Here is a 23,054-nt window from a genome sequence, read left to right on the forward strand (position 1 = left end):
GCTGCCACAGAAAGACCGGTTTTACGCCACTCATTCTCTGTCTCATTTTGTCCACCAATCGTTTTATGCTGTGCGTGAATGCACAAAGGCGAGCTTTGTTGATTTTATTGATTTGCTGGAGTGCTAATCAGGCATATTTGGTTAATCCAAGACTGCAAGCTAATCGATGCTAACATGCTATTTAGGCTAGCTGTATGTACATATTTCATCATTATGCCTCGTTTGTAGCTATATTTGAGCTCATTTAATTTCCTTTACTTATGTCCTCTGTGTATTTAATTTATATTTGCATGTCTCATGACACATTATCTGTATATAATATTGGCTGCATTTCTCATAGTTGTTTGTGCGCCATGTTGTTCCAGACCACAGCAAAACGTTACCCAGCTTGCAAAGATGATAATAAATCCATTAGAAGAAGACGGCCTGCAATTTCCTTTGACTTGGACACACACATCTATATTTTTGGCCATTCTGAGCCAGTAATTTCCAGGAGTTATCTCACCCTGTGAGAAGCCTCCATTTTACTATTGATTTCCAATGTTGCAAAAATGTGTAGAACAAAAATCAAAATGCAACATTTCTGTCAACGAAGATTTGCGTCAGCCTTTGATAGTAGGCTAATATAGCTAATATAGACACTTACATCACGTGTTGCCTTCCTTATAACACTTATATAAGGCTTTTAAAGTCATTTTGATAGTAGGCTAATGTAATTAATATAGACACTTACATCATGTGTTGCCTTCATTATGACACTTATATAAGGCGTTTAAAGTCATTTTGATAGTAGGCTAATATAATTAATATAGACACTTACATCATGTGTTGCCTTCATTATAACACTTATATAAGGCTTTTAAAGTCATTTTGATAGTAGGCTAATGTAATTAATATAGACACTTACATCATGTGTTGTCTTCATTATAACACTTATATAAGGCTTTTAAAGTCATTTTGATAGTAGGCTAATATAATTAATATAGACACTTACATCATGTGTTGCCTTCATTTAAACACATATATAAGACTTTTAAAGTCATTTTGATAGTAGGCTAATATAATTAATATAGACACTTACATCATGTGTTGCCTTCATTAAAACACATATATAAGACTTTTAAAGTTATTTTGATAGTAGGCTAATATAATTAATATAGACACTTACATCATGTGTTGCCTTCATTATAACACTTACATAAGGCTTTTAAAGTCATTTTGATAGTAGGCTAATATAGCTAATATAGACACTTACATCATGTGTTGCCTTCATTATAACACTTATATAAGGCTTTTAAAGTCATTTTGATAGTAGGCTAATATAATTAATATAGACACTTACATCATGTGTTGCCTTCATTATAACACTTATATAAGGCTTTTAAAGTCATTTTGATAGTAGGCTAATATAATTAATATAGACACATCATGTGTTGCCTTCATTAAAACACATATATAAGACTTTTAAAGTCATTTTGATAGTAGGCTATTATTAATATAGACACCTACATCATGTGTTGCCTTCATTATAACACTTTTTAAGACTTTACATTTTTTGCGGCTCCAGACAGATTTTTTTTTTTTGTATTTTAGGTCAAATATGGCTCTTTTAACATTTTGGGTTGTCGACCCCTGCACTAGAAGAAGTTACGCAGGAAAGATTACGCAATCTTTGATCTAAAAATGCGCAAAATCTGTGATTTTTACTAAAGAATACATAAAGTAAAAAAAAAAAAAAGATTAGAATCATGCAGGAAATAAGTAATAATATTTTTCCTCCTCTCACCGCAGGTCACTGCGCTCCAAAGCAAGGTCGATGGTTGACTGCCGTCTTGTATTTCTTCCATTTCCGAATTATTGCTTCAATTGCGGTCCCTTTTTTTTTTTGTCGTCCACTCCAGTCTTGCGCAGGTCTACAAGTTGGTCCCTGAAGTCCTTGGACAGCTCTTTGGTCTTGCCCATGGTCGCGGAAAAGTTTATTAGGCTCATCCACGAGTGGACTTGCGGATCGCTTCCCTTCCTTTCCCTTGTAATTTTACTTTCGCTTTCTCTTTGTCACAACCAACCTGCCGCGGAGCTTCCGGACTGTTCATAACAATGTAAAGGGGTGACGTTAGAACATTCTTTAGGGGATCAAATCCTTATTTCCTCCCTGGACGTGCAGAGTTAAAAGCAAACTCCGACAGTAGAGAAGGCAACAGACCGAATGAAATGCGAGAACAGAAATGCTACAAAGAAATTGCGATTATATGTACAAGACCCTGTTTTCCTTGTTGTCGGATGTATGCGTGTGCGTGCACGTGTCCACCGCTCCACCTGTCTCGTCCAGGATGTCATGATTAGAAATCCCGTAGAAAAAAAAAAGGACGGTGGAAAAAGTCCCCCCTCGAATTTGGATGATGTCGTCCCCGCCCAGGGGGGTTACCAGATGACGCTGGAGATGCTGGTCTCCCGGGGCAGCAGCGGCAGCATGGCGTTGTTGGCGTGCGCCTCCTCCAGGCTGTGCTCCCGGCCCTTCCCGGGAGGCCTCTGGCCGTTGAGCAGCGTGAGCGGGATGTTGCAGTAGGTGTGCTGGTTCCCCAGCGAGGAGAGCGGCGGCAGGGTGCCCCCCGCCGGCAGGTCGTACTCGTAGCTGCGGTAGTAGTGTTTCTGCCTCACCGTGGTGTGGTACGAGTTGTGGAAGGACGAGCGCAGCTCCGGGTGGGCGGTGGCCATGGCGGTGGAGGTGGCCGCCGCCATGGAGATGGCCGAGACGGTCTGCAGCTCGCCGAAGGCGCCCTGCTCGCTGACGTCCAGCGCCGGCTCGTGGCCCAGCATGGGCTCGGTGCGGCGGAAGGGCATCTCGTACTGCAGCTGCTTCCAGAACTTGGAGTGGAGCTTGTTGCTCTTGGGGCCGCGCCACTTGATGACGGTGAGCGTCTTGATGGTGTGCTTGAGCGCCTCCACTTCCTGGTAATTCATGATGCCGCGCAGCTCGGCGCACTCGATGAGGATGACCTTGATCTCGCCGGTGGCCAGCATGTTGCGCAGCCGCGTCTCCAGCTCGAAGATGCTCCAGCCCCGTCGCACCACGTAGTTGGGCGTCATGACGATGATGAGGCGCTTGCTCTGGTCCACGCAGCGCGCCACGTCCTCGATGTAGGCTGCGGGAGGCAACAAACATCCAGGTTAGAGTGGCGGGATAATTGCAGGCTTGTCTCTGGGAGAACGAGGGACAACACGGAACAATGGATGGACAGCGTTGACACAAGACAATGACAGCTGGTGATTTTCTTGTCAGTGGGCGCCATCTTTTTTTCCCTCTCTTTCTTGTTGCGAGTCTGGGATTTGTGCTCCACATCTGTAATATTCTTCTAATCAGGGGTGTCCAAAACTGCGAAAGGCTGGGACCACTTTGATACATTTTGAACATTAAAGATGAAAAAAGCAATATAATGTTAAAGTTAAAGTACCAATGATTGTCACACACACACACACTAAGTGTGGCGAAATTATTCTCTGCATTTGACCCATCACCCTTGATCACCCCCTGGGAGGTGAGGGGAGCAGTGAGCAGCAGCGGTGGCCGCGCCCGGGAATTATTTCTGGTGGTTTAACCCCCAATTCCAACCCTTAATGCTGAGTGCCAAGCAGGGAGGTAATGTGTCCCATTTTTATAGTCTTTGGTATGATTTGGCCGGGGTTTGAACTCACAACCTACCATCTCACTCTAACCACTAGGCCACTGAGTAGGTGTAGTATAATATCTGATAGAGATGTCCGATAATGGCTTTTTGCCGATGTCCAATATTCCGATATTGTCCAACTCTTAATTACCGATTCCGATATCAACCGATACCGATATATACAGTCGTGGAATTAACACGATATTATGCCTAATTTTGTTGTGATGCCCCGCTGGATGCATTAAACAATGTAACAAGGTTTTCCAAAATAAATCAACTCAAGTTATGGAAAAAAGTGCCAACATGGCACTGCCATATTTATTATTGAAGTCACAAAGTGCATTATTTTTTTTAACATGCCTCAAAACAGCAGCTTGGAATTTGGGACATGCTCTTCCTGAGAGAGCATGAGGAGGTTGAGGTGGGCGGGGTTGTATATTGTGGCGTCCCGGAAGACTTAGTGCTGCAAGGGGTTCTGGGTATTTGTTCTGTTGTGTTTATGTTGTGTTACGGTGCGGATGTTCTCCGAAAATGTGTTTGTCATTCTTGTTAGGTGTGGGTTCACAGTGTGGCGCATATTTGTAACAGTGTTAAAGTTGTTTTTACGGCCACCCTCAGTCTGACCTGTATGGCTGTTGACCAATTATGCTTTGCATTCACTTGTGTGTGTGAAAAGCCGTAGATATTATGTGATTGGGCCGGCACACAAAGGCAGTGCCTTTAAGGTTCATTGGCACTCTGTACTTCTCCCTACGTCCGTGTACACAGCGGCGTTTTAAAAAGTCATAAATTTTACTTTTTGGAACCGATACCGATAATTTTGAAATCGATACCGATAATTTCTGATATTACATTTTAAAGCATTTATCGGCCGATAATATCGGGAGTCCGATATTATCGGACATCCCTAATACAATGTGTAGTATAATATCTGATAATACTTTTATTAGATAATAGTACACAACCCACTTCTCGTATTTTCCACGGTATTTGCAAACTAGTCTGTTTAAATCCACAAACAAATAATCTAATGTACGACTGCAGTATAAGCCACCATGGGGCCAAACAAAGTTGCGAGTGTCAGCACTTTGATGAGATTAAAAACTAGAGAAAAAACTAGAGATGATAAATGCGTTAAAATGTAATATCGGACATTATCGGCATCGTTTTTTTTTATTATCGGTATGTTTTTTTTTTTTTTTTTAAATTAAATCAACATAAAAAACACAAGATACACTTACAATTAGTGCACCAACCCAAAAAACCTCCCTCCCCCATTTACACTCATTCACACAAAAGGGTTGTTTCTTTCTGTTATTAATATTCTGGTTCCTACATTATATATCAATATATATCAATACAGTCTGCAAGGGATACAGTCCGTAAGCACACATGATTGTGCGTGCTGCTGGTCCACTAATAGTACTAACCTTTAACAGTTAATTTTACTCATTTTCATTAATTACTAGTTTCAATGTAACTGTTTTTATATTGTTTTACTTTCTTTTTTATTCAAGAAAATGTTTTTAATTTATTTATCTTATTTTATTTGATTAGTTTTTTTTAAAGTACCTTCTCTTCACCACACCTGGTTGTCCGAATTAGGCATAATAATGTGTTAATTCCACGACTGTATATATCGGTTGATATCGGTATTGGTAATTAAAGAGTTGGACAATATCGGAATATCGGATATCGGCAAAAAGCCATTATCGGACATCCCTATTAAAAACACTTGCTCAGTGTCCGACCTGAGATCGGTAGGTCGTGAGTTGAAACCCGGCCGAGTCATACCAAAGACTATAAAAACGGGACCCATTACCTCCCTGCTTGGCACTCAGCATCAAGGGTTGGAATTGGGGGTTAAATCACCAAAATGATTCCTGAGCACGGCCAACGCTGCTGCTCACTGCTCCTCTCACCTCCCAGTATTTGTGGCCGTTTTGATGACCAGCATATATTTTGCATATTATTGAGGACAGAGACGCAAAATGGATTGCACACTTTATCCTGCTAACTTAACATATGCAATCCACTTCGCACACGCTTAGTAGATCAGCTTAGCGTGTGCTATCAAGTTTTGCATATGTTTTAGTACACGCAAAACTTTTGTGAATCAGGCCCTAAATATTAGTTTTGGCTGTCTATACAGACTTCCTCAGAGCGGTCGCTGCTTCCTGGTGTGATGTCACGTCTCTAAAATCAGCTGCTCACATTTTGGCTTCGGAGACCTCTTAATATATAACATTTATTTTTCTGCAAACAAGAATGTTTTACTAATAGTGTTGGGAGAATGTTTCGACATGGGGGAAAAAGGTAACGATCCTTCAGCCGGGTTACTTAGGGAAACTTTGTTTGCGACTTTTACTTCCTCTATTTAGTCAAGTTTGATGTCCTCTTGGTGCTGAGCGCCATAGCAGACCTCACAAACTGTGATTGAGCCTTTTTTTAAGGTAGAAAAAGTGGCAAATAAGATCTTTGTTTTGTTCACTTTAATGAGAGAGTGTATTTCTTTTAAAAGTATCTTTTATTTACTTTGACAATATTTGCATACAAGTGCTAGAGCAAATCAATGTGCTGTTACTGGCACCCAGTGACCAGTCAGTATACACTACTACATATCATCATCTAATAAAGTAACCAAATTGAACCTAAATAACCTAATTGGTTTATTTCTCTTAATCCACTAATCAGATTGGACTATCAAAATCCTTAGTTGGAAACAGCCATAGTTTATTTATCATGTTTTTAACGTATTTCACTTTGTTTTCTGTACTTAAAACTACAATTATTCTATGTAAAATGTGTCATGTGTTGATATTATTGTGTCTGGAAGAGATTAATCGAATTCAAATTATTTTTTTAATGCAAAATTGTTTTGTGGGGATTTTTGTAAAATTTTTCGTCTGACCTTTTGGATCAAACTATGGATGGAAACCCAGGTACCACTGTAAATCTCATCAATTGGTGGTGTCTCGATAACACTTTTTCACTGCTATGATAACGGCATTAAAGCCTCGAGTTCGATCCCAAGATTGATACGATATCAACAGGAATCATTTGTAGTGTAGACTGTGTATTCATTTGCAATCACCCGGAATGGACTTATGCTGTCTTTAAGTTGAAGTGGAGTGGTAATTGTTGTTTTGGCCTCACCTAGTGGCTACAATAATTTATCAAGCGAAGCTCATGACGCAGCAAAGTTGAGTGATGCAGACACGTTTGTTACTGGCCACTTTCTAATATGCTCCTGCCTTGGAGACTTTGTATGTGTAAGTAACATGCCAATACAATTATTCGATGCGCGTTTATAATGACAAATGTGCTATTTTTGACCGCAATATTGTTCAAATGCGGATACTTATTACGTATGTTTACCTTGTGTGTTATTTTGTTTGCTTAGCTGCTGTGTAGCTGCTATATGGTTACCTTGTTTTTTAAATGACTTCACTAAAATGTCCAGCTTTTCGCAAAGAAAAGCACTGAAGGACTGCTTGTATCGGAGATTTTAGATGCAAATCGTTTTTTTTTCTGCTATCGGACCGATATCCTATTTAGACACTGCCATTATCAACTGTGAATACATTGAATTTCCAGAATATATATGCATAGAGCTATAAAAGCACATGTTGGACACCCCCGCCTTGGGAGTTTGGACTATTTGGTAGTGTTTGTGTCTTAAACCAGGGGTTTTTAACCTTTTTGACATCGGGGCCCCTCAACTATTAACACCGAATGAGTAATCCTACTCTTGATTTGAATCATCCATCCATATAATCGGGCGGAAGGCGGTGTACACCCTGGACAAGTCGCCACCTCATCGCAGGGCCAACACAGATAGACAGACAACATTCACACTCACATATTCAATAAATATATCTGACATACTTTTGGTTTAAAATGATATGAAACCATGAATGAATCACAAATATTATAGTCAAGGCTTAGGTCAGGCTGATTAGAAACATAAATACTAATTAAACATACTGCTAAAGACCAAACTAAAATAAATAAATACATTTATATAAAATTAAAATAGATACATTACAACTAAATCAATAATAAATAACAATAATATACATGTTAATTAAATAGACTGTCAATAAAAGTGAAGTGAAGTGATTTTTTCCAGTGACTCAAAGCACTTTACATTGTAAAACCCATTATCTACATTAAATCAGCGTGGGTGGCACTGGGAGCAGGTGGGGTAAAATGTCTTGCTCAAAGACACAACAGCAGTGACTAGGATGGCGGTTGAGAAGCTTCTTTATGGCTTTATCTCCAGACTTCTTCTGTTTGTTTTAGACAGAGTGGTGTATAAAGAGAGTGTGGCCAACACGGTTTCGGCCAATCTCCTCAATGATTGGTCAAAAGGCACTCACATGACTACAGGGCGCCATGACTGCTACCGACTTTGAGCTGATGCTATGTGTTTGCGGCGCTTCCTCGTTAGTTTTACGGCGTGTAAAAACTCCCTGTTGTGCGAGGTAAACGTCCGCGTTTTGTTCAGGAGAAAACACAGAAGCTAACAAGTAATAACACAAAAAAATCAATAAATTAAAGAGATGGTTTGACAAAAACAGACTATCTTTGAATCTCAGTAAAACTAAAATAATGCAATTATGTAACAGTAGAAGGGAAAGTCAAACACAAATACAAATAAATTGAAAAGACATTGAAAGAGTAAAATAAACCGGTACCCGTACCAAAATATTGGTATCGGGACAACACTGATATAAACATATTATTTAGTTTTATTTGGTCAGGAAAACTAAGGTCAAAACGACATCAATTGCATGCACAGAAGCACACATCCCTGGTAGCAAAGATGGCGCCTGCTGTTTAGTTGGCCATACTCTCTCAGGTTTAATATTGTCATTACTGCCACAAGTGGTGGAAACGTGTAATACAGGGGTGCTCACACTTTTTCTGCAGGCGAGCTACTTTTCAATTGATCAAGTCGTGGGGATCTACCTCATTCATATATATAATTTATATTTACTTATTTATGAAATATATGTTTTTGTTAACAAGTTAAAGGTGTTTAATGATAATGCAAGCATGTTTAACACATATAGTTAATATTGTTAAAAAATTAAAGGTGTTTAATGATAATACAAGTATGTTTAATACATATAGTTAATATTGTTAACAGGTTAAAGGTGTTTAAAGATAATGCAAGCATGTTTAACACATATAGTTAATATTGTTAAAAAATTAAAGGTGGTTAAAGATAATACAAGCATGTTTAACACATATAGTTAATATTGTTAACAAGTTAAAGGTGTTTAAAGATAATACAAGCATGTTTAACACATATAGTTACTATTGTTAACAAGTTAAAGGTGTTTAAAGATAATACAAGCATGTTTAACACATACAGTTAATATTGTTAACAAGTTAAAGGTGTTTAATGATAATGCAAGCATGTTTAACACATATAGTTAATATTGTTAACAACTTAAAGCTGTTTAAAGATAATACAAGCATGTTTAACACATATAGTTAATATTGTTAATAAGCGCCCCCCGCGACCCCAAAGGGAATAAGCGGTAGAAAATGGATGGATGGATGGAAGTTAAAGGTGGTTAAAGATAATACAAGCATGTTTAACACATATGGATTCCTTTCTTTCATGAAGACAAGAATATAAGTTGGTGTATTACCTGATTCTGATGACTTGCATTGATTGGAATCAGACAGTGGTGATGATAACGTCCGCATTTTCGAATGGAGGAGAAAAAAAGTCCTCCTTTCTGTCCAATACCACATGAAAGTGGTTGGTTTTTGGCATCTTATTTGTGCAGCTTCCGTACTCCTTTTTATACACTTTACAAGAAATACATTGTCGGCAAACTCCGTAGCTTGCTAGCTTGTGCACGCCAGCTTTCTGAGACTCTTATTTTGTTAGCGCAGGCAGGATGAAGCAGAGCTTTTATTGTGCAACTGTGCAGTCGGTCTTTGGAGTTTTGACGACAGGTACGGCGCCATAGTCTGTTGAAATAAAGTGTTTCTCGCCTTCCAGTCGGTAATTTTAATGAGCTGGCAGCAGCCAGCGTCATCTCAGAAGACCCTCGGGTGCCGTGAATGTCAATCAAGTGACGAAAGTGACGCCTTAGTGAAGATTTATGATCGCTCATTTTTAGGACTATTTTTTTAATACCTGGCTGGTGATCGACTGACACACCCTCCGAGATCGACCGGTAGCTCGCAATCGACGTAATGAGCACCCCTGGTGTAATACAACTGAGTACCTATGTGGTCCATAGCCTGAAAAACTGATATTTTTACGGGTGGCCCTATGGTTAAGAAACTCAGCCTTTCACGACTTTGCCACTTTAGTCGCCCATAAAGCTCAACTGCTCGCTATAAATGGCAAGGGATGACGGACAAAAAGCCAGAGGTTCAGGTGCCCTGCGATGAGGTGGCGACTTGTCCAGGGTGTACCCCGCCTTCCGCCCGATTGTAGCTGAGATAGGCTCTAGCGCCCCCCGCGACCCTGAAGGGAATAAGCGGTAGAAAATGGATGGATGGATGGTTCAGGTGAGGTTTTCTGTTTAAGGGTTAAAAAAAAGGGTCCCTTGGCGTCGTCCTGACAGCAGCTAAATGAGAGCATGGCAACAAGACTGAAGGCAAGTACCTCCAAAGAGCCGCGTGTCGTCCTGGTAATGCTCAGTGGTGAGACCTAAACATAAACATGTTAACATTCAGGTCAAGAACACAGCACAAGACACGCAAACATGCTCAACACAATCTCCCTTCATTGATCTCTTATTTCACATTGGATCCAATCAGCACCCCTCCCCAAGCCCCCCAACTGTCTGATTGGACATTCATCCACAACAATTTGGCTGGCGGCAAGTCTCCTTTGATTAAAAGGAAACGAGGCAGCGCAGTCAGCGGGGCTCGCAGCCTTCAACACGTTTGCCACTGATGTTTAATTCTGTAAGGTCCCACCAAGACGTGTTTGCGTTTCATCTGATCCGCGTGAAGCCGACAGTACAAACACGAGGCATCGCTGGCAACTAGAGCACGCCGTGTACCGGGGGCCCCTCAGACAGCCGCGGCGAGCATGCATGAGAATTTGTTCAGACGGAATTTTCACTGCTTTAAAAATGCATGGCTGAAGGCACGGAAGAAATGTGTTTATTACATCAGCGTGCACTGGCGGCGTGACGCTACCATCCGATGTATCGCTAAGGAACGTTCCGCCGAGTTCCCGCATGGTGCACGTTAAAACGAGGGACAGGAAACGTTACATAGTCAGATGTCTTGTTCCGTAAACCGCGCAGTCGTTGGCTCGCAACAGTGCCGAGGAGAAACCGGGTCTAGAAAACCCCCGCCTGTCGTTAAAGTCTCCTATTTGGAAAACACTTCAAAATACGTAAACGGTCGGGGTGTGACGGTACATGTGCAGTGGAACCTCAATTTACAAACTTAATCGGTTCTTTAAAAAAAAAAAAAATTTTTTAATGAATTTATTAATCAATCAACAAAACAATACACAACAATACCACTATAATGCAATCCAATTCCAAAACCAAACCCGTGCCAGCAACATTAAGAACAACAATAAACAGAGCAATTGAGGACACACAAACATGACACGGAACAATCCAAATGTAGTGGAACAAAAATGAACATTATCAACAACGGCATCAATATTAGAAACAATTTCAAAATAGCAGTGATAAAAAAAAAACGGTTCTTGAACAGGGTTCGCAAATTGCATATTGAAGGAAATGTATCCATAAGAAACAATGTGAATATGAATAATAATCGCCAAAAGTCCATATTTTAGTAAAAGTTTGTACACTTGGAAAACAACATAAAGCGCTATGCAGTGAGAGACATAAGGGATTGATGGATCAACTTCATATTTTCCATATTTTACATTTCTCCTCAACGCTTTGAACACCGCGGCTTATAAAACGGCGCAGCTCATTTATGGTTGTGGAGGGGGGCCGTGGCCTGCGGGCCTGCCGCGGAACGGGGTGTGCCAGGACCGGCCTCGAAGACAGCGACGGGTGAGTAGACGGCCCAGGTGGGCCTTGTTATCTAATCACCTGTCGCCTTTATTAGCAGCAGCCGGGATGAGACACGCGGTTGGAGCTAAAGTGGGAGCCAGAGAGAGACAGACGCAGAGAAAACCTTTTGCTGGAAAGCAAAACACTTGCACGGTTTTATGAAAATAAAACAGTGTTGTAACCCTGATCCGGGCTCTCGTGGCAGTGTGTGGTGGTCCGACGAACCCACGAGAGGGCAACCTCTACAATGGTGTTTTCTTACTACCGTGTGACAGGCATCGTTTGTAAATAAGCATTTACAAAATCATATCTGCTGCCGGTGCGGTGCAGCTAGTATAGGCAACAAAAATTAAATTCTTCTAAAACTTGGTGGGTGCAGCTTTAAAGCCCGTGAAATACGATAGGAAACAATATGAATATGAATAATGAATTATAATCGCCAAAAGTCCATATTTTAGTAAAAGTGTGTACACTTCGAAAACAACATAAAGCGCTATGCAGTATTGTGTATCGAAGAGACGACTTCATATTTTCCGTATTTTACTTTTTTTCCTCAACGCTTTGAACTCCGCGGCTTATAAAACGGTGCAGCACATTTATGGGGTTTTCTTCACGGCCATAATTTTTTTTATTCAACAAATAGAGACACTAAAAAAGGTGTCTTATTGTTTGTGCTGTGGCGCCATCTTTTGGTTGAGTTCGCTCACTGCTGGTGCTGCGGGTTTCCGTTTTTTCCCTTGAACCGGAAGTATAACCGTCCATAGCTTCTTCATTCATCACTCCAAGCAACGTTTGTAAGTTTTACAATACAACTAAAACAATTCTCACTTACTAAACCGTCCCATGTGTGATGTCTGTGGGAGTGTTTTCATGCATATTTGTACGTGATATCATAATGTAATCAATCTAGCGTCGTTCGCATTAGCAAATATGCTAACACATTTATTGTGTTAGTAGTATTAACTTACAATGGCATTCTTTATGTATTGTTTCAGTTTCGTAAATTAACCAAGACGTCACCGTGAATTTATTGAGTCTGTTCAGCTGATTGGAGAGCTAGCTTCCGCAGCGAGAGGGTCCATGACGATGACTTCTGTTTTGTTTGATCAGCCATTTTACTACCGTGTGACAGGCACCGTTTGTAAATAATCATTTACAAAATCATATCTGCGGCTTATAGTCCGATGCGGCTAATATATGCAAAACAATTTAATTCTTCTAAAATTTGGTGGGTGCAGCAAACGATAAGAAAATACGATAAGAACATAGTAAAAAAAAACAATGATAACAACAACAATCTGCAGTGTCCTCTTTATCAGCCGCCCTGCCGAAGCATACACACACTGTCACTAGCCCTGTGGTGCACTCACAGTTTGAAATCCCAAAACTCCTCGACTTTAACAGCCAGGTCGCGACAAAGAGTAGGATAAAAAATGAAATCCATTTTACCGTGTCTTCTTGGCGTTCAGCGGAAAGTACGAGACATGGGGGAGGAGAAAGTTTCGACAAGGCTGTGGCTACTTCTTAAATGTTTGTCCATTGCTTTCTTTGGACTCGTTTTGAGCTAGCAAAACTACAACGATGCTGTAAAAATGGCTAAAAAGACTTTAAAGGCACATAAAATGGCAATTAGCTGCTTAGCTGACTGAATGATCACCAGAATGGATCAGCCCGCACATAATGGATGTGCTGCCGGGCACAAAATGGGTCCAACAAAGCCTATTTCTATCCTGATTTGGCTCGTAAATAGAAAAGCTCGTACAACGAGGTGTTCGTAAATCGAGGTTCCACTGTGTTCATATTTGAAGCATTTATAGCTGCGTATTGATTTCCAACACTTGCTAATGTGACTAAAAGTGGACGAAAAGCTACATATTCTTATGTTTTGCCCCCTAAGCCAGTGTTTTTCAACCTTTTCTGAGCCGAGGCACATTTTTTCATTGAAAAAATCCCGAGGCACACCACCAGCAGAAAACATTAAAAAATGTAACTCAGCAGTCGATATTGAGTCGTTCTCGCAATTGTTGGATATGAATTCAAACCATAACCAAGCATGCATCACTATAGCTCTTGTCTCAAAGTAGGTGTACTGTCACGACCTGTCACATCACGCTGTGACTTATTTTGAGTTTTCCTGTGTGTAGTGTTTTAGTTCTTGTCTGGCGCTCCTATTTTGTTGTTGATTGTCATGTCATGTACGGATGTACTTTGTGGACGCCGTCTGCTCCACGCGCTGTAAGTCTTTGCTGTCGTCCAGCATTGGTTTTGCATAGCCATCCCTAAGCTTCAATGCCTTTTGTTTATTTTTGGTTTAAGCGTTAGATACCTTTTTACCTGCACGCTGCCTCCCGCTGTCGTCTGCATATTGTGATCACAACAAATCATGTTCCTGACGTCAACAAAGCAATTAGCTACCTGCTGCCACCTACTGATATGGAAGAGTATTACACAGTTACTCTGCCGAGCTCTTGACAGCACAGACAATAATTACTGGTTTGCAAAGAATATGTTTAACCCAATTAGGTGAAATTACATCATTTCCCACGGCACACCAAACAATATCTCAGGGTACACTAGTGTGCCGCGGCACAGTGGTTGAAAAACACTGCTCTAAGCAAACCAAACGGCGACCTTAAAACTGAGGTACGTAACAAATCGTGATCACGGCGCACCCTTCCAGCCCCAAACTAGCACCGTATTATAAAGAAAATAGGGAGCAGCGAGCAAGAACGATGTCCACAAGTAAACACGAGACACGGAAAGACAGGAAAACATTCAACAGCGGACAAAACAATAAAAAACTGAAGCGGCGACGCTTACTTCCTGTTGGAATGAGGTCTCGGTCGGGGATGAAGAGTTTGTAGCCGTAATGTTTCTCCAGCACGTCAGGGAGGATCTCCAGGGCGAAGCGCTCCTCCTCGCGGGTCTCCTGACTCCACTGGTCAGGGTCCACTTTAGTGTAGGACAAGTAGGCGTCATAGTCTTTGTTTTCTGGGGGTAAACAAATAGAGCGTGAGGAAGGTGATCCGAGCCGAGGATTTTGTTGTGGCTTGTGCAGCCCTTTGAGACACTCCTGATTTAGGGCTATATAAGTAAAAAAAAACAAAAAACAAACTTGGAATTATATAGCGCTTTTCTAAGTACCCAAAGTCGCTTTAAATGTAGAACATTGATTGATAAACATTGATTGAAGGTGGACACATTGCAGAAACATTTTTAGACTTCTTTTATCTTTTAACGATTTTTAAACTTAAATTATATTTGATGCATGTTTTGTACTTAAAGTGTTCAGTAATTCATTTGTTTAGAGTAAAACAACTCATTAAACATTTAGTTCAGTTCAGTTTCAGTTTCAGTTTATTTGGAACATGCATACGATACAATGTAATGCATCACGCAATTCCAGTTGATTCATTACAGCACTTCCGAAAAGGAGTAGGAAGAAGCAGAGCTTATTTAATCCTACCCCTTTTCATACCATAGCAATTTTATCCTATTTCCCTGTTCTCTGTAACACAACAGTGAACAAATAATTAATAAATAATAAATAAATAATATACCATAATAAGCATCCAATTATTTAATTGCATACAATTATTAAATACATAAATAATCTTTGTCTCAATAAAAATAAAAAAAAATAAAAAAAAATTAATTTGGGCAATTTGTCATTATATTCTTATCAGAGATTGACCAGGAATGGGCTAGGAATTTTGTTTGTGGTAAAATTCTCATTCCATTCCTAAACCGAAAACAATAAACAAATAAAATGAATAATATTATGAGGTCATTAACGATTACTATTAACCTACAATTACTCAATATTACCAATTCTTGTCATTGAGATAAAAACGACTATTGAATATTAAAAACATACATACTTATTAATATATTTTTTAGCCAATCAGATGGCTGAAGAAAGTAATTTCTGGAAAATAAACCTCATCAACAACAACAAAAACATCGCTGTGGACTAAATCAATTTTTCTCAAGTTTCTGCCCTCCTTGTTTGTTACTTTAAATCTTGACTTCATAATGAAATTATACTGAATCTTGAAATGGTGGGTTCTATGGACAACAATTCAAATTGAACAAAGAAAAACAACTACATGCATATTGTCAGCTACTTTTTTTTGTTTCACACTTTTATTGTAGTCAGGTGATTGTTTTGTACTTTTTAAGTATACATTTGTGTGAACAATTTTTTCAATAATTCACTATAGTTATTTACGTGTCAAAAAAAATGTTAAACAATTTTTGTACAGTTTTAAGACAAAATTGGATTGAATTTGATGCATTTTTTGGGACTAAAACTAAATATTTGGATTTATTTTAAAATAATTACATGCGTTTATTGTTAAAACTTGTAACAAATACTTTTGTCTTCATTACAAAATTACACTGGATCTTAAAATGAAGGACAACAATCTAAATTGCACAGAAAAATAACATATTACATTGCTTTCTCACTTTTTTGTAAAGGTGAAGCAGTTTCTGTACTTTTTAAAATCAACCTAAATTAAATTTGATGCATGTTTTGTATTAAAACAAATTAATGTGAAAAAAAATAGTTCAATCATTATTTTGGAATGGCAAATAAAAAAATTCAGATACAGTATTTTTCGCACCATTAGGCGATTAGAAGGCGCACTGCCGATGAGCGGGTCTATTTTCATGCATACATTCAAGCTCACTCGATTATGGAACGCATTAAAGGGGTCATATTATGATTTTATTTCGAACAAAATAACATGTAATGGTGGTTCTTTGGTTAAAATGTTGCATAGATTATGTTTTACAGACCATCTTCAAGTCGCTTTCTAACCGTCTCTTCGGGAAGCGCCGTTTTGTGGGCGGTCTTATTTACGTGCCTCCATTTCGACAGCATCTTCTCCCCGTCATCTTTACTGTAGTATTTAGCGCTTCCATAGCGAGTCTACTGACAGATGTAAGTTAGAACTGTGAGGATGTGAGGAGTAGAGGATGAATGCCCCACAACAAGAGGACAGAGAGAAAGAAGGAGCTTATTGACTACTAATTCAAATAACTATAACATATAGAACATGCTATACGTTTACCAAACAATCTGTCACTCCTAATCGCTAAATCCCATGAAATCTTATACGTCTAGTCTCTTACGTAAATGAGCTAAATAATATTATTTGATATTTTACGCTAATGTGTTAATAATTTCACACATAAGTCGCTCCTGAGTATAAGTCGCACCCCCGGCCAAACTATGAAAAAAAACTGCGATTTATAGTCCGAAAAATACGGTATTTATAATCATCCCACATCACAGAAATGTGTGAACAACAGTCAGGCCTGGAACCAAATCGGCCGTGATAAACAATGGCCGACTGTAACTACACTTTTGTCGTCAAAGGGTTTTGCTGTTCATCCGCGTTTTTGACAGTGGTTGACTTCTTTATCCACTTTAAATCTCAGCTCGAAAAGGTCCAACGAGGGTGACAGAGTGGAACAGGAAACACAATCGCAAAAAGCCACTGCCTGACCAGGGCTCAGAAAATCTGCAGAGACTCCTCCCACTCCCACCAAGGACTCACTGCTGGACTCTAGAAAGAGGTTCCGCAGCCTACGTAGCAGAACCTCCAGGTTCTGTAACAGCTTCTTCTCTCAGGCCATAAGACTCTTGAACGCATCATAATAATCCCCTCAATTACCCCAAAAAACGGATTAACTCGCTGGACTATAAAGATAATACAACATACATCCATAAATGTGGATGTATATGCAAAAGTGCAATATATTTATATGTACAGTAATTTATTTATTTATATCTAAATGAGCTAAATAATATTATTTGATATTTTACGCTAATGTGTTAATAATTTCACACATAAGTCGCTCCTGAGTAAAAGTCGCACCCCCGGCCAAAATATGAAAAAAAAACTGCGACTTATAGTCCGAAAAATACGGTATATGTCAATGCGTCGTGCTGCCATGGCGATGGCCCACCCCGCACATGGCCCTGAAATGCAAACTCCAGAAGCAAACATCCACAGGCAGGACTTTGCAGTGCCCACATCCCTGCAGTGATGGGGAATAAATTGGGAGTGGATAAAGAACTAATCAAGTCGGAGGAGGCTTTTACGCACCTCCAAATGATTTCCCACAAGGCAGCGGGAAGAAAATAGACGACGGAAACAAAGTAGTACTGGCGACACGTTCGGTAAGTCCTCGTCATTATTCTCTGCGGAGAGCGGAATATGGGCCAACCAACCAAAAAAGGGAGGCTTTGAAAGGACCGGGAAGGCCGTGCGAGGCGGCGTCGCTCAGTCGGACGGAAAACATCAAACGCCGCGCTCAAATTAGCGAGCAACCTTGCGAATGAAGCACCTCGCAAAGTTGGGGGGCGGGGGAATCAAAACAGCTTGTACAGACGAGCCCCCCCGATGGTTTATGACTTAATCATGTGGAAGTTTTTCACGACACAACAACGTCCAATCCATAATTAATGAGCTCGGGAGATAAAACAAAGAGTAGACAGAACGTGGGAAAGGACCAAAGATTCCTAAGATGGAGAACTTCTCCCCCTCACACGGAAAGTTAGAGCAGCGACTCTCAAAGCGAGTGAAACTGCATGTTTGGGCATTGTGTGTAATGTTACACATTCTCAATATGCTTCCTAAATAAACCCTTGCCTTGTTTTTAATGAATACTTAGGCCTGCTACGCTACTGTGTTTTAATGTTGGTCATTACATTAAAAGATGCAACCAGCCACATCTACAAACAGCCACAAAAGGAGATCGCAAAAAGCCGCTGCCTGACCAGGCCTCAGAAAATCTGCAAAGACTCCTCCCACCCCCACCAAGGACTGTTTTCACTGCTGGACTCTAGAAAGAGGTTCCGCAGCCTCCGAAGCAGAACCTTCAGGTTCTGTAACAGCTTCTTCCCTCATGCCGTAAGACTCTTGAAAGCATCAGAATTAAATTATCCCCTCAACTCCCCCCAAAATGGATTACCTCGCTGGAATAAAAAAGACAATATAACATACATCCATAAACGTGGATGCATGTGAAAAAGTGCAATATATTTATCTGTAACAGTAATCTATTTATTTATTTATATTTATTTATTTTATATATATATAATTATATATTATTTATATATATTTATTTATTTATATATGCACCTTATTGTTTTTTCATCCTGCACTACCATGAGCTTATGTAACGACATTTCGTTCTTATCTGTGCTGTAAAGTTCAAATTTGAATGACAATAAAAAAGGAAGTCTAAGTCTAAGTCTAAAAGTAAAACAACAACAAAAAACAAATACACTGTGGTGGCTTCTGCGGTATTTCCACGCCATCGTCTGCTGGGGTGGGGGGGATCATGGCCAGAGATAGGAGCAGACCCAACAAAGCAACCAAGAGAGCCTCAAACTTGTTCCAACTTGGTACTTGGTGAGTGTTTCCTGAGGTGGTACTTGGTGGAACAAGTTTGAGGCTCTCTTGGTTGCTTTGTTGGGTCTGCTCCTGTCTCTGGCCATGATCCGCCCCCCACCCCAGCAGACGATGGCGTGGAAATACCGCAGAGGCCACCACAGTGTATTTGTTTTTTGTTGTTGTTTTACTTTTGTGGCTGTGTGTAGAAGTGGCTGGTTGCATCAGCGGTGCTCTTTTAATGTCTTTAATGTCCTTTGATGTTTCCCTCTTACACACGTCTATGTGTGCTATGGCTTTGAGGTTTTTTTCTTCTTTGGCCTCAGTCTGGAACCCCTCTCCAGGGGCCCAAGCTTAGACTGAATATTTGTTTTCTCTCCCCCCTCCCCAGCGTTGACCTGTTTCTCACCTTTTTTGTAAGGGGCGCCAAAAGTTGGCAGACCCGTCAGCGATCCTGTTCTGTCTCCCTGTAATGTTTGTCTGCTCTTGAATGGAATTAATCTGAAAATCTTAATTTCCCTTCTGGGATTATTAAAGTATTTCTGCTTCTGATTCTCAGAACTGCTGAGTTAGAGGATTCAACTGGGGTCTCCTGGGCTAAATAACCTCACGCATGTTTTTAGCAACTACTCTTTTTGGAACAGGTTCCTAAAAACAGTAGAGCACTGTTGACATACAGACTCTATATATCACAAAAGAACGGTGTATATTAAAAACTAGATGTTTTTTTAATAGAGAGCTCTCATCATGATTAGAATCTTTGACTGCTGTTTATAAAAACCTGCAAAAAAACGCTTTTCTTTTCTTGCAATCACTTTTTAAAGGAGCCATATGTAATAACTTCAAGTCAAGTCATCCTTAAATGGCCCTGATGTGTCAAAAGGCATTAATAAATCATATTTTTGTTTTCCCCCCCGTAAAACCTCTATAACTGATAACGGTAGTTCAGTCGGGATATTCTCATTTCACAATAAGATTTACAGCCCCAAAATATTGTTATTGCTTTCATTTCGATTTCTGGCCACATTATTACACATGGCACCTTTAAAACAAGTAGAGTGCTTCTGCATGTTGTAATGAGGATCTTTGATGAGATTGTTTTTTGCAGTAGGTTTTTAAAAACAGCAGACAACTTTTATCTTTGACTGCTGTTTTTAAAAGACCTGCAAAAAAAGCTATTTTTATATAGAGGGTCTTTGACTAGACTGTCATTTCTTAAACACAGCAAAGCTCTCCTGTCTTATAGAGGATCTTTGACGAGAGTTTTTGTAGAATCTTCTTAAACACAGCAGAGCAGTGCTGCCACATAGAGGATCTTTGACATTTTTATTTATTTTTTGCAACCGGTCCTTAAAACAGGTAGAGTTCTTCTGTTATATAGAGGATCTTTGACTAGAGTTGTAGAATCTTCTTAGAAACAGAAGACTTTGGACTCCTGATTTTAGAGACCTGTAAAAAAGTAAGAGTGCTCTTGTAGAAATAAGATCTTTGACTGGAGTTTTTGCCAGTAGGTTCCTTAAAACAGGTAAAGTAGTCATGTCTTATAAAGGATCTTTGGCTACCGTTTTTGCAGTTATGCCATTAAAACATAGTGCTCTTGTCATGTAAAGTGAACTTTAACTTTAACTTAATATAGATGATCTTTCATTGTTTTTTTGTAGGTCCCTAAAAAGCAAGACTACTTTTGAAGATATTTGATGAGAATTTTTTGCCAGTATGTTCTAAAATACAAAAAAGCATTCCTGTCATATAAAGGATCTTTGATTAAAGTTTTTGCAGTAAATCCTCCAAAACAGCAGAAAAGTCTTGCAAAATAGAGGATCTGTGACTAGTTTTTTTGCAGTAGGTCCTTAAAACAGATAGAGTGCTCTTGTCGTATTTAGGATCCTTTACTAGCTGTTTTGCAGTAGGTGCATAAAGACAGCAGAAAACTCTTGTCATGGTTAGGATCTTTGACTGCTGTTTTTAAAGACCTACAAAAAAGTAGGAGGGCTCTTGTAGATAGAAGCTCTTTGACCAGAGTTTTTGCCAGTAGGTTCCTTAAAACAGGTAGAGTAGTCTATCTTTTGATAGCGTTTTTGCAGTTATTTCCTTAAAACATAATGCTCCTGTTTTATAGAGGATCTTTGACGAATGTTTTTTTTTTTGCAGCAGGTCCCTAAAGAGCAAGATAGTTTTTGTTGAATAGGAGATCTTTGATTAAAATGTTTTGCCAATATGTTCTGGAATAAACAAACAAAAAAAACAATGAAACATTCCAGTCGTATAAAGGATCTTTGATGTGTTTTTTTGTTGTTGTTGTCGCCGTAGTTCCTTAAAAAAACAGAGCTCTACTGTCATTTGGAGGATCTTTGACAACAACTTGTTTTTGCTCTTGTTGTATTTAGAATCCTTTACTAGCTTTTTTGCAGTCGGTGCATAAAGACAGCAGGAAATGGGTGGATCTTTGGCTGCGGTTTGTAGAGACCTGCAAAAAAGTAACAATGCTCTTGTAGATATAAGATCTTTGACCGAAGTTTTTGCCAGCAGGTTCCTTAAAACAGGTGGAGTAGTCTATCTTTGCATAGCGTTTTTACAGTTATTTCCTTAACATTGGTGCTCCTGGCATATAGAGGATCTTTGATTGTTGTTTTTTCAAAGGTCCCGAAAAAGCAAGACTACTCTTGCTGTATAAAAGATATTTGATAATTTTTGCCAGTATGTTCGAAAAACAAACAAAAAAGCACTCCTGTCATATAAAGGATATTTGATTAAAGATTTTGCAGTATACTCAAAAACAGCAGAAAAGTCTTGCCAAATAGAGGATCTTTGACTAGTTTTTTTTGCAGTAGATCCTTAAAACAGAGTGCTCTTGTTGTATAGGATCCTTTTACTAGCTTTTTTTGCAGTACGTGCATAAAGACAGCAGAAAACTCTTGTCATGTTTAGGATCTTTGACTGCTATTTTTAGAGACGTGCAAAAAAGTAAGAATGCTCTTGTAGATAGAAGATCTTTGACCAGAGTTCTTGCCAGTAGGTTCCTTAAAACAGGTAGAGTAGTCTATCGTTGGATAGCGATTTTGCAGTTATTTCCTTAAAATAGAGGATCTTTGACTGTTTTTTTTTTCAACAGGTCCCTAAAAAGCAAGATTGCTTCAGTTGAATAAAAGATTTTTGATGAGAATTGTTTGCCAGAAACCAAAAAAAAAATGAAACATTCCAGTTGTCTAAAGGATTCAAGTTTTTGCAGTAAATCCTCAATAACATTAGAAGAGTTTTGCCAAATAGAGGATCTTTGACAAGGTTTTTTTTGCAGTAAAGGTCCTTAAAAGCAACAGAGTGGTAAAGAAGATTGTTGACTCCTGTTTTTATTTAGTTGGTCCATGGTGTGCTCCTGTACTGTAGAGGATCTTTGGCCAGCAAAACATTGCCTGTATTGTAACTCAAGACTACGTTATGGATTTGGTGAAGTATAAATGTCCTTTACCTCCATCCAGGTCGTCGCTGCCGAAGTGCCTCCTGTAGAAAAGCATCAGCTCGATCCTGTAGCATTTGTAGAGCGAGATGAGGAAGATGAGTAGCAGCAGGATGGCCCCGAGACCCCCGGCCAGTTCCACCGTGTACATGAGCTCTGCTGAGGACGACGTACACATAGAACATGGAAAATAGTCAGAAACCAACAAGCCTACGTCATAAATATCAGAGGTAGGGCATTTAGGAAAATACTGTGTTTGTCGTCTTATATTTGGGTCCAGAGAATTATTCATGCAAACCAACATTTAGAGCCAAATTACTCCTCTAAGTTGAGCTTTTCTTCCTGTCACTCACACACACACACACACCCGTGAGCTGGTGACACAGAGGCCCGCTGTAACCAGTTAGTTGTTAGCTGCTCAGAAAACAAATTCAAAGTTGTTTTATATTCGATTCGGTATTGATATTGGGGGAAAAAACATGTTTTCTTCATGGGAAAA

At 39.5% G+C, this 23,054-nt stretch overlaps 1 protein-coding gene across 2 annotated transcripts in view; it reads right to left on the bottom strand.

Annotated features, from left to right (window-relative positions):
• Positions 1 to 2,360: 2,360 nt before the first annotated feature.
• The window catches only part of il1rapl1a (interleukin 1 receptor accessory protein-like 1a), a 907,971-nt gene continuing 887,277 nt past the window's right edge, over positions 2,361 to 23,054 (bottom strand). Inside the window, exons 11-14 of one of the 2 annotated variants that reach the window (XM_072914507.1) lie at positions 22,568 to 22,714; positions 14,513 to 14,683; positions 10,306 to 10,350; positions 2,361 to 3,143 (exon numbers count right to left, since the gene is read on the bottom strand). In XM_072914507.1, the coding sequence (XP_072770608.1) occupies positions 2,422 to 3,143; positions 10,306 to 10,350; positions 14,513 to 14,683; positions 22,568 to 22,714 (1,085 nt within the window). In that variant the 3' untranslated portion in view covers positions 2,361 to 2,421. The remainder of the gene's footprint in view (positions 3,144 to 10,305; positions 10,351 to 14,512; positions 14,684 to 22,567; positions 22,715 to 23,054) is intronic. The other variant, XM_072914508.1, reaches the window with a different exon arrangement.

Source organism: Nerophis lumbriciformis, linkage group LG13 (assembly GCF_033978685.3).
Source record: "Nerophis lumbriciformis linkage group LG13, RoL_Nlum_v2.1, whole genome shotgun sequence".
Classification (NCBI taxonomy): Eukaryota; Metazoa; Chordata; class Actinopteri; order Syngnathiformes; family Syngnathidae; genus Nerophis; species Nerophis lumbriciformis.